Source organism: Leucopleurus acutus (assembly GCF_964270905.1).
Source record: "Leucopleurus acutus genome assembly, chromosome: 1".
NCBI lineage: Eukaryota > Metazoa > Chordata > Mammalia > Artiodactyla > Delphinidae > Leucopleurus > Leucopleurus acutus.
The window spans coordinates 86229809-86242439 of NC_139142.1; the positions used below are offsets into that span (position 1 = coordinate 86229809).

General features: G+C 46.6%; 1 protein-coding gene across 1 annotated transcript; it reads right to left on the reverse strand.

Annotated features, from left to right (window-relative positions):
* Window positions 1-324: 324 nt before the first annotated feature.
* Window positions 325-3392, reverse strand: ELL3 (elongation factor for RNA polymerase II 3; the record flags this gene model as incomplete). Its single annotated transcript, XM_082834263.1, has 11 exons — window positions 325-435; window positions 515-559; window positions 789-960; window positions 1087-1129; window positions 1213-1396; window positions 1818-1893; window positions 2029-2108; window positions 2198-2399; window positions 2529-2641; window positions 2989-3024; window positions 3261-3392. The coding sequence occupies 11 exons, from the start codon at window positions 3390-3392 to the stop codon at window positions 325-327; spliced, it is 1194 nt and encodes a 397-aa protein (XP_082690389.1).
* Between the last annotated feature and the right edge of the window lie 9239 nt (window positions 3393-12631).

Genomic DNA, 12631 nt, shown 5'->3' on the forward strand with positions numbered 1-12631 from the left:
CCAAGTAAATTCTGATGTTCTCAAGGTATCTTGTCCTGGAAATGGTATAATTTCTCAGGATTTAAAAATAACTTGGCTGAACTAAAGGTGGAGAAGCCAAGTCTCTGCTACTTTTCCTAGTCTCCTGGGCACAGCTGTGGAGTCTTGGCACTGTGCCCATGCCCTAAAAATTTAAATATGGCAATATGAAAAACCTTAAGAACCTAGAGCAGCTCTCCTACGTCCCACCATGGACTCAGCAATAAGAAGAGCAGACAATTGTACACTAGTTAATAGCTGCTTTGTTCCTTCATAGCACACTGGGCAAAGAGCCCTCTGTCATCTTCAGCTGCCCCTGTTCTTTTCCTCAAACTCCAGGATGAGGCCTTTAATGTGGGACAATTTCTGATGCAGGTACTCACAACGGTGCTTTTCTTCCCTGTAACCTGGGTACTGCTGCAGAGAAAAAGCATCCATGTCAAAAAAAAAAAAGTCAATTCTGCCTTTTTGCTACCATTCCCAGGCCTGGTCTTACCTTCCTGAACTTTTTATATTCCTGGACTATCTTTTCTTCCAGCATCTGAAAAGAAAATGTTAGCACCAAGTTTAACCTTAAGAAAAAAGCTCCAGTTCTCTTAGGGAGTGAAGGAACTTCCCTTCTCATTCTACCAAATTATACAGACTAATTTTTCCCTCAAAACTGGCTTGCTTGTCACATTGGTTGTTGAACAAACAGGATTATGGGCAGTTAGCCAGGAGTTTACGGCCAGTAGAGTTCAGGGGCCAGCCTGGGCCCATCCAGCCCTTACCTTGTATTCTGGAGTTCCTCGTTGAGTGCTCTTCATCTCTGCTCCCAGCTCTCTGAACCTTTGGTTTGCAGCCCCAACACGGGCATGCAGAGTGCGGTATTCAGCATAATCTGTCTCAAAGTCCTGCTTGTAAGCATGGTGCTGTTCTGCACTGTGGATGGCCCTGTATTGCCTGCCAGGAGCAGAGTATTGTCACCTTCAATATCATTGCCCCCCAAAGCTTCCAGCTCCCAGGAAGTTTACCTTAATATCTCATATGCACAAGGCTTGATAAAATTGGAAATGGCAGGGGACTCACAGGAGGTAATCTGGTACCTCTTCAGGGCTTGGGGATTCAGAGTCTAGGAAGGAAGCAAGACATGAAGGTAATGATAGGCTTTTTTTCCCCCACTATGGCAGTTTCACCCTCCTCCCATTAACTCACCTGCTTGAACTGAGGGACTGTGCACCAGCCTGGGGCTAATGTCTTCATCTTTATCTTCTTGCTCCCAATCTTCTCTCTCCTGTAGCTCCTGACTAGGCAGCCCTTGTAGGGGACTTGGAGCTAGAGACAGAGATCTGAGCCTCTTTTCTTTTAGTTTTACAGTAGCTGCAGGTGCTGGACGTTTCTGTTGGAGAAAATATCTTGGTCACATGAACAGTAAGCCAGAAGCCTCCTATTCTGTCCTTCTCTTAAAAATTACTTCTGGGCTTCCCTGGTGGCACAGTGGTTGAGAGTCCGCCTGCCGATGCAGGGGACATGGGTTCATGCCCGGGTCCGGGAAGATCCCACATGCCGCGGAGTGGCTGGGCCCGTGAGCAATGGCTGCTGAGCCTGCGCGTCCGGAGCCTGTGCTCCGCGGCGGGAGAGGCCACAGCAGTGAGAGGCCCGCGTACCGCAAAAAAAAATAAAATAAAAATTAAAAAACATAAAAATTACTTCCATATAATGAGCTCTGGGAGCATGAAAATGATAAGGTCCCAATTTTTAAATTTTAGCCTCATTGGACACAAAACTCTCTTTGAAACACCCTTGCTATTACAACTTACCTTGTCCACGTGTTTCTGGCTAGCAGAGGAAGGCAGTACCTGATCAGGCTCTCTGTTTGGAAGATGGGTCTGGTTCCTAGGATTTTTGAAGAGGGAATGGGAGAGATGAAGCCAAGGGTAGGGCTAGATCCCTTTTTACAGCATTTAGGGTGGAGATTAGAGAAGACAATAACAGGGCTTCCCAGATTAGTCCCACCCTGCCCCCAAGTACCTCACTTCCCACTGTGCCATGTGTTCCCTCAAGGATCCTGGGAGTGACTGTCCTTGGCTGCTTGCCAGTGGATCTGCCACCTGGCAGGGAAAGTGGCAGGGGCACTTGGCTCCCTAGGCTTCAGGCTTTGCCCCACCTTATCCCAACTCCCTGCAGTTTCTGGCCTTACCTCTTCTAGTGCCATCTGTGGCTGTGAAATTGTGTCTCCTGCAGAATAGTCTCCCATGTTCTGCCAGCTCTCATGATCTCTGGCATCTTCAGTCAGGTTGTGTCCCTGAACTGAACATGGGGCTGGGACAGAATCCATGGCTGCCCAAATAGTGAGGCGCTCCCTGAGTGGACCCAGGCAGTGGAGGCGGTTAGGCCCAGATCTGGAAAGAAGTGGTTTAAAACAAAAAACAAACAAAAAACAGGAAGGTGGAGATCTCTGAAGCACCTCTGGATATCCCCTTCCCAGACTTTGCACAAACTCTTTCTTACCTGCTACCTATTCCCCTTACCTGCCTAAATGTTGGCACACAAGATCCAAGCCACCACCAGGGCCCTCCTGGCCACACTGAGACACTATGAAGGAAAAGAGGCAGGACCAGCCAGGACGTGGGACCCTCAAATACTGTGGGTGAAAGGAGACTGTAAGCTCTATGAAAGTCAGTTCCTCCTCCTACTATGAATGCCATTCCTCCCTGAGCCAGCCTAAGCCTGACGATGGGTCCCACGGGGCTCATTAGCACACCAGGTGCAGCTGGGCCTGAGTTCCTCAGGAGGCTAAGACGGCACAGTCTCTTCAACCGCAGCCTCTTGGGACCACAACCCAGCAGCCTCTCGCCCCATTTGGGGTTCAATTCTCGAAACTTCCTCAGACCTTGGCTGCCCTCAGCCTCCCGCCCTGATGGTACCTTCCTGGAGCCCATGTCTGTTCTCCCTGCACTCCACCTCCACACACCCCAGGCCCGCGCTTACCCCTCGGTTGCCTTGGAAAGCAATCACTGGCCGAACCTGGAGGGAGAGCACAGACTTGAGCAGGTGAAACAGCGTCCCGGATCCGGCGTCGGGTGCCCGGGGTGGGGGTGGGGTGGGGGGACCTGCCTCGCAGGCTTCACTTGGAGAGGTGGGGAGGCCGGAGACCGAGGATGCTGCTCCCCATCCCCAGGCCCCTTCGGCACTGTCGCCGGCTGAGGCCCGACTAACCGAGGGGTAGGGGATGGAGAGGATGGGGCCCGGGCCGGCCGTACCTGTTGCCGCTGACACTCGTGCAGCGCCCGCAGCGCCGCGTCGTTGAGCCTGAGCAGCAGGAGGCTGGTCCGGGCAGCGGGGGTGAAGCAGAGCCGGAGCTTCCTACTCAGAAGCTCCCGGGGTCCCTCCATGGCTGCGAGGTTCAGAGCAAATAGGACGGGAGCCACAGACCAGGGCCACTACCACCTCCGCTGTGCAGGGCTAGGCTGGCACACCCGGTAACCCAGGTAGGCCCCGCCCCCCGCCGGGACCCCACCCCAGGCCCCACCCACAGCCAGCCCCACCTCTGGGATTTCCCGCTCGCTTGGGTGGCGCTTCGCTCTCCCCCAGATGTTAGCACCGACCCCAGCGGTTTCTTCTTGGATTGGCATGCGCTTATTGGGCTTTCGGAAGGTGCTCTCCCAGTTCCGGGGAGAAAGTCTGCAGCCAGCTTCAGACCTCTCACTAGAGTCCCCAGTCCTGCCTCAGTTTTTCCACCTAACCTGAACACTTAAAGAGTTTCGGTTTCTAAGTGAAGCTGAACCTGCAACCCCCAAGGGTTTTAGACGCAGAGGGGCGGTAGACAGCGACAGCGACTGATTGCTGGGCGGGCCCAGCCCATCACGCCAAGAGCCCCAAGGGACCGGAGGCTGGCGGACCCGAAGGGGGATTCCCGACGCCAACACCTGGCCTAGAGCTTTTGCTTTTCCCTGCCCGACGTACTGCGGCGAACCCGAAGCCGGTTTCTAACTATGAATGGAGAGAAAATCAGGGCCCGTTTTTGGCAGCAGTGAAGCTTGGCTGTCGCAAGCCGGAGCGCCCCCCATCGATGGGCAGAGATGGGGGCCGTGGTTGGTGGCAGGAAAGTTGCAGGGCAGAGGAGAGGGAGAACTCAGTCCCAGGTCTCCCTTCCTGGCCTATACACGTGAGATTGTTGGACACTGGTGTGAAAGGGAGCAGGCTCACTCCCTCAGGAGGACCAAGAGGTGCCATGAAGTTTCCAGACATTCTGGAGGTCCAGATCTTGGTGCAGTGAAACCCCAGGACCAATCTCATGTCGGCCCTTGGTGTCGCCACTTGTCCCTGTTTGGGTATGTCTCCCTAGAGCCCTGGTGTTGTTCTCTTTCCTAGCTAGGATACCTCTGCTAAATTCCTGGACGGGCATAATCCCAGATGACCTTAATGCCCTTCACCCTAACTCAAATTATCTATACATTTGTCAAAACTCATCAAATTGCACACTTAAAATGTATCTATTTTAATGTCTGTAAATTATACCTCAATAAAGTTGATTTTTATTTTTTGCCCACACCCCACAGCTTCTGAGATCTTAGTTCCCCCACCAGGGATTGAACCCAGGCCACAGCAATAAAAGCACCAAATCCTAACCACTGGACCTCCAGGGAACTCCCTAAATTTGACTTTTAAAAAATAATTTATTTATTTTATTTATTTTTGGCTGCATTGGGTCTTCGTTGGTGCGCGCGGGCCTTCTCTAGTTGTGAAGAGTGTGGGCTACTCTTCGTTGCGGTGCGCATGCTTATTGCAGTGGCTTTTCTTGTTGTGGACCATGGGCTCTAGGCTCATGGGCTTCAGTAGTTGTGGCATGCGGGCTTAGTTGCACCGCGGCATGTGGGATCTTCCCAGACCAGGGCTCGAACCCGTGTCTCCTGCATTGGCAGGCAGATTCTTAACCACTGCGCCACCAGGGAAGCCCTCCTAAATTTGACTTCTTAAAAGAAATTAATTAATTTTTGGCTGCGTTGGGTCTTCGTTGCTGCTCACAGGCTTTCTCTAGTTGCGGGGAGGGGGGGCTACTCTTCGTTACTCTGTGTGGGCTTCTCATTGCGGTGGCTTCCCTTGTTGCGGAGCACAGGCTCTAGGCGTGCGGGCTTCAGCAGCTGCAGCAGGCAGGCTCAGCAGCTGTGGCTCGTGGGCTCCAGAGCGCAGGCTCAGCAGTTGTGGCACACGGGCCCACTTGCTCCGCAGCATGTGGGATCCTCCCGGACCAGGGCTTGAACCCTTGTCCCCTGCATTGGCAGGCGGATTCTTAACCACTGTGCCACCAGGGAAGCCCCATGGTTGGGTTTTTATAGTATTTATTTGTCTTTATGGAAGTTATATATGTACATATAAGTTCCATACAAGACATAATAAAAAATATTTATCCCTTATTCCTTTCTGCTTTCTACTGCTTAAAGGAAGTTAAAACTCTTTTAACTGTTTCTTCTAGCATTTATTGCTTTTTCTAAGTATCATGCCATTTCTGGCTTTTTAAGTGTCAGATATTAGCCATTGGTTTCTATCTTAAAAATGAGGACTTTAGCTCTCCCATCCTCTCCATATATATGCATGTACTTTCTCTCTTCAACCTCCTAGTGTAGTAATGTTACTTTTGTTAGATCAATAATGAATGTTTACATTTTATGAGTGTGTAAATATTATTTACAAGCTGTGACACAGTGCACTGTTTACATTTCCTTTCTTGTATGTTTCCCCCTTGATATTAATAATTATCCCTATCTTGGTTTGTTTACTTAGTTGTGTATGTACTTATTTTTTTAATTATTTAATTAATTTATTTTATTTTTGGCTGCGTTGGGTCTTCGTTGCTGCGCGTGGGCTTTCTCTAGTTGCGGAGAGCGGGGTCTACTCTTCATCGCAGTGCACGGGCTTCTCGCTGCAGTGGCTTCTCTTGTTGCGGAGAATGGGCTGTAGGCACGCGGGCTTCAGTAGTTGTGGCACATGGGCTCAGTAGTTGTGGCTTGTGGGCTCTAGAGCGCAGGCTCAGTAGTTGTGGCGCACGGGCTTAGTCGCTCCACGGCATGTGGGATCTTCCTGAACCAGGGCTCGAACCCCTGTCCCCTGACTTGGCAGGCAGATTCTTAACCACTGCACCACCAGGGAAGCCCCTGTATGTACTTATTATCAATTAATTCTTTTTTTATATCAATTAATTCTAATATGCTCCTCTAGAAGTGGAAATCTCCTCCTCATATATTCAAATATAATCAGTTATATTATCAATTTTATCAGTTATAAAACTTATCAGTTTTATAAGTTTCCATTTTTTCCTTATATATACACCTCCAGACCCTTTCATTCTCCTGTTCCACTCTGAAATAGTTGCTTCTCTAAGTCTGCTGCAAAGTTATCATCCTGGGGTCTCCCTTCAAACAGCCTGGGGATTTCCTTGTCTCCTATATTGGATGCCAATTTTTCCTGAATTCTACTACTTTTTTCCTTGATTTACCCCCTCATTTTGGTGTACATCTCCAATAGCTTCCTGGAAAGGGTGCATGGTAGGTAAGTCCTTTGAGACTGTGTGTCTTTATTCTATTCTACTTAATTGATAGCTTGGCTGGGTAAAAAAAAAATTGGTTGTTAGTTATTTTTCTTCAGATATTTGATGACATCACTCACTGTCTTTTGGACTCCAGTGTTGCTGCTGACAAGTCTGAAGCCATTCTGATTCTTCTTCCTCTCTTTGTATGTGACCTATTTTGTATCTCAGAAACCTTTAGGATCTTCTCTGTGACTCCAGTGTTCTAGTATGTTGTGGCATCGATCTTTTCTTATTCTTTGTGCTGGGCACTCAGTGGGCCCCCTCTCATTCTGAAACTCATATAATACAGATGTTGACCTCCTGAACTGATTGCCTAATTTTTAAATTTTTTCCTGTCCATCACTATGTTTTTGCCCAATTTTCTTGACTATTTCTTCAAGTTTTATCTTCCAATGCTTTTATCATATTTTTAATTTCCAAGAGCTCTTTATTATTCTCTGAATGTTTGTTTTTTATAGCTCCCCTGTTTTTGTTCAATATCCCCTTCATTTCTAAGGTTACTAATTATGGTCACCCTCCCACTTTCTTTTGTTTCTGGAATTGTTTCTAATCCTCTAAGACCTTATTTTCTGTTTCTGTTTTGTTTTGGCCTATTTTTATGTTAAAAGTGTTTTTTCCAATGCTTGCTGATCTTCAGCTATCTACTCATCTCTACAAGCAAGGCACTAAAATCTGACTAGAAGCTTAATATGCATGGAGAGGGCTGGTTGCACTTTAAGATAATCTTACTGGATCATTTCATTATGTGATCTCTGTAATTTCTCTAATTATTCAAGGTTTTTCCCATCTCAGGGCCTTGGCATATGCTATTTCTATTGTTTGTGTATTTCTTAAAATGTATTTGGCAGAAGTTACAGAAATCTGACTCAAGGCAGCTTACACAAAAAACAAATACGTATGGTGGTTCTCATAGCAGGAAGCTCAGTGAGAGAACAAATATTATAGTTGATGTATTCAGTGGCCCAAGAGCATCATCATGGACCAAGTTTCCTCCTGCCACTCACTTTGCTTCAACCTAAGGCTTGTCCTTCAAGGTCACAGAAGCCAAAATCAGTAAGGGTTATGTGAATCCTTATTCAAGTCAGTGGGAGAGAGCACTGTCTGTCTCCACAATGGAACAAAAGTCCTTCCCTTTGGTCTGATAAGGCCAATTTAGGTCATATGCTAACTCTTAAACCTATAACTGTCACAAGGTGAATATCATGCATGGTTTAGGCAATCCTGAGCCAGTAATGCTAAGAGTGATGAGTTTACTTTGATTGACTTAGCCATTCAGGACCACTTTTGGAATATAGGGAGGGAAAGAATTTCCTAAAACTGTATTGCTCTTCCTTGTTAAAGGAGGGATGTTATTAATGTTTGGAATTCAGCTGCACTTCTGGAGCCTTCTTCTACTTTTTCTACAGGCCTCAGTTGAAAAGTCACCGCAGGGAATTCCCTGGTGGTCCAGTGGTTAGGACTCCATGCTATCACTGCCAAGGGCCTGGGTTTGATCCCTGGTCGGGGAACTAAGATCCCATAAGCTGCGTTGCGTGGCCAAAAAAAAAGTCACCACAGAAGTGGGTCTCTCCTATTATTCTTTGTCCTTGCACTTTTGTTTCTCTTTTAACACTTAACACAAGTTGTAACTTCATACTGTTTGGTTTGGCTACTTGTGAATTGTAAGTCTCCCCCACTAAAGGGTTAACTTCATGAGGTCAGAGACCATGTCAGTTTTGTTCACCACTGTATACCCACTGCCTAGAAGTGTCTTGCACTTAATAGGTGTATACTTAATATTTGATGAAGAACCCAGAAATCAATGGTATCTTCCTAACTGAATACCCAAAATATATTTTGAAGCTGCAGACTTTTGCCATTTCTTCTGCCACCATTTTGGTCCAAGTGGCTATCTTCTGTTCCCTGATGTAATGGACATCTTTTGTTTGATCTGTCTAGCATCCTCCTTTTCTGGGGAACAAACTCCCTTTCTTTGATAAAACTGTTCCTTCCCCATACTAACCATATGGTTCTGGTGGGGGCTACTCTCATTATATCCTGCCCCACACCACCTCCTCACCACAAAGGTAGGCACCTAAACCATCAGAGTCCTGTCCTGGGGTTTTAAAAACTGAATTTAAAGGAAGAGACTCAGACCCCCTCTCTTGGTCACTCTGTGATATGTGAGGGCAGGGACCATTGGTGGCCATTTCCTATCATGTCAAGGGATCTGGATCTGAGAAAATAAAGCAAAGAGATGGGGAGGCATCCCCCTGTCATTGGTTTTAGTCATTCACACCCCAGCCCATGACCCAGTTTGGTTATGTAAGCCAACAAATTCCCCTTTTTGCCCCAGTTGGTCTGAACTGCATTTCAATTATCTGTTACCCAATTAGGCCTAGAATCCTGGATGTCTGTGATAGCCTCCTGACTGGTCTCCCCATTTCCATTTACCTGCTCTAATCCACTTTCCTTCCACGGAGTGATCTCTTCAAAATTTACATCTTGCTGCTGAAGAGCAGTGACTGGTTTAAACTCTCAGCCCCACCCTTTATTACCTGTGCTTCCTTGGGAAAGTTATTTAACCTGCCTGTGCCAAAGTTTCTAAATATGTAGAAAGGGAATAATGACACCTCAAAAGGTCATTGTAAGGCCCAAATAAGAAAAGTAAGCTTAATATACTTAATAAGTACTCACTTAATGTTACCGAGTAGTGGTATTAGCAGGAGTGACTCAGATCATTTCACTACCCTACCTTCTCCCTGACCTAGTTTCAAAGCATGCTCACTAGGCATTAGTGACTCACCTACTACCTACCTATCCACTAACCTTGTGGCTCTTGATGGGATGGCCTGAGGGAGCAGGGCCTTAGGGCCTTCACACATGCTGTTTCCTCTCCTAAAATGTTCTCTCCCGCCTCCCCCCACCCCTTGCCCTGGCTAAATCCTCCTCCTTTTGCCTCAGCCCAGTTATCACTTGCTTCACTTCTCTAATCAAAGTTAGGGTCTACAGATATACTCCCTTCACAGAACCAGCAGTTGTATGATTTACCAGGAGAGGTAGAAAAATTGTTCACAGATAGTCTTTATTCAGGTTAAACTGACATCTATTTTGGTGGATAGGTGCTTATGCTGTGTGCCCTGTTAACTCTTTTGAATATCATCCTTGTGTAAAATCTGTTCATTTCTTTCAAAGCAGTTATCACAATTGATTAGCATATATATATATACACACACACACACACAGAGGAATACCTATATATGTGTTATATACAGAGAGAGAGCTGTTTCTTCTTCTCTACACTATATGTTCCCTGAGTATGGAGATATACATGTTTTGTTCATCACTGTATACCTAATGACTAATGCAGTAGTTGGTACATTGTTGGTGCATAACACAATGAATATTTGTTGAAAGAATGAGTGATTTCTTTGGCAATTACTGGAAAAGTTAGACTGGAGGGAGGTGTGGCAACCAGCCTAGGTTCTGTTAGGATTGGAAATAGACTCTTGAGCATGGGGGTAGAGTGGGGCGAGTTAATAAGAGGAGACTGGTTACAGGGTTGTTCCACTCTCTCACCCACCTGAGCAGCTGGAGTTGATAAAGAGGTAGGAGGTGCCAAAAGAGAACTTGCTTCCTCATCCTGCACTATTTCACTCATCCCTGGCTAGCTCCGTTTTCTCCATGGGGCTGGTTCTGTAGTCTCTCTATATGCAAGGGGATCCATTGGAACCTGGGGGCTAGGAAGCCAGATAGTCCAAATTCTTTTTGTGAACTGTGGTCAGTCTGTTGCTATAGGTCTGCAGATGCTGTTCCCACCCTTGAAGTCCAGTTTCCTCATCTTCTCACTTTATATGTGGGGTCCCTAAATCCTGCCTCACCTCCTTCTCTCAGAGCCTTGGGTCCCTAACTCTCAACCTCGTGCTAAGTTAAAGTGGAGGTATTTTCTCTGCCCTCTGGCTGTTGGCCAGTGGCCACAGTTCTTCACCACATGGGCCTCTCCTCCTGACATGGCAGCTGGCTCTCCCTGAGCCAGTGATCCGAGAGAAAGGAAAGCAGAAGCTGCAATGTCTTTTAGCATCAGAAGTGATATACCATCACTTCTGCCATATTCTATTGGTCACATAGACCAACCCTGATTTAGTGTGGGAGAGGATTACACAAGGATGTGAATACCAGAAGGGAGGGATCATTAGGGGCCATTTCAGAGACTGGCTACTACTCAGGAGTTAGAGGAATTTGGAGAATGAAGAGGTTTTAGGACTTGCCAAAGGGAGATGGAGAGGACATTATTAACCAAGTGCCTATTATGGGCCAAGTCCTTTATATTAAGTTATCTATATTAATCTTTTCCACAACACTAAGGGGTAGATATTATTCCCATTTTTCATATAAAGGAATTGAAGCATGGAAAAAATGATTGTCCAAAATCAAATCCAGTAAGTAGCAGAGTCAGAATTTGCACATTGTTATGTGTGCCACCAATGTTGATCTATTACATTTGGTATGTACCAAAGGGTGGGATATATGCTACTGGTGATATAAGAAGTAATTTTAGTAGTATAGAGACATAGCAGTAAGTAACACTGAAAGTATAAAAATTAAATGCTTTTCAATATTCTGATGATGTCAAGAAAAAGCTTCAGTTTGGGAGACTTATGCCTTATTACCTCTATAACACTTGTTAATTTCTTTCTCTGAGAAAGAGAGGGCAGGCCCCAGTTTCAGTAGCTTTGACATTGATGTTATTTTGGTAGAATTTAATAATATATTTCCTTTTCATTGTATTTCTTTTTATAGTTACTTTCTGTTTGTGGGCAGGTGATACTGATTTTAAATTTACTAAAGGAATATGAAGTTTGGGTTATATCCTTCATTTGAAACTGATACAGGGAGTTCCCTGGTGGTTCAGTGGTTAGGATTTGGTGTTTTCACTGCAGAGGCCCAGGTTCAATCCCTGGTGGGGGAACTGAGATCCCCACAAGCCACACAGCACAGCCAAAAAAAACAAAAAACAAACACAACCCTGGTAAAAATTTTTAAAGTAATAAATAGTAGTAGTTCAAGTGATACCTGGGTATGGCAAAAATTGTGAGGATGGTACTGAATGAGGTTTATTGTCTTCCCTCAGCTCTATGTTGAGAAAGAAGCCAGTCTGAAGTGCCAGCCTCAGCTTGGTTCTGCTGTGGGCACTAGCTGGAGAGAATCAGATGTTAAAATTTACAACCAGTCCTTTCCTGTGAGATTTCCTAAGCATTTCTCCTTTATCCCGTGAATTCCTCGGGACTGGTGGGGAGTGTTGTACACAGATTAGTGAAACTGGGAATGAGAGCGATTTTAGTGGGAAATCTAAGCTTCCCGCCCTATTCAGTTGCGAATTACAAACCAGGTGTGGTTGGTGGAGATGGTGGAGATAGTACAGTACAGTGGGGAAATGCCGGAGGGAGAAATGGACATAGTATGTGGATTTTCCAATCTCTTAGTCCCTGATCCAACTCCATAGTCCGTGATTTTTGGGTCCTCCAATACTTCCAAGCTACATATTTGAAGCTTCTATGGGGATATGAACAGGACCAAAGTTTTAGGACATATGGGATGTGGATGCGAATTTCTATACTGGAGGAGTTTGGGATGGGGGAACAACGTGGTTAGAAACGGGTTTCTGAAGTTGCGTTTGTACACGATTTTACATAGTATGCAAACTCAAGTATCTAAACAGGTGGTTGGTTGGGGGGGATCCTAGATAACAGGGGCAAGTTTAGTCCAAGAGTCTTGGTAACAGCACCGGCCGGACCATTTCAGCCCCCACGAACCCCCAGCCCTCTGTTCCCCCTACGTTCCCTCTGAGTGAGTCTGTCCTTGTCCCAAACCATCCCCGCATGAGGGCACTCTGCCAGGTCACGTGCCCAAGCCCGCGGGAGCGCCACCTAGCCACCCGCACCCCTCCACCCCCACCCACTCTGCCCACGTGACCTGGCCTACTTTCTCCCCTCCCGACCTAACGACTTGTTCGGAAAGCCCCGCCCCACGCAGCGCGCTCGGCCTGCGAACCTCCGCCCGTTATCC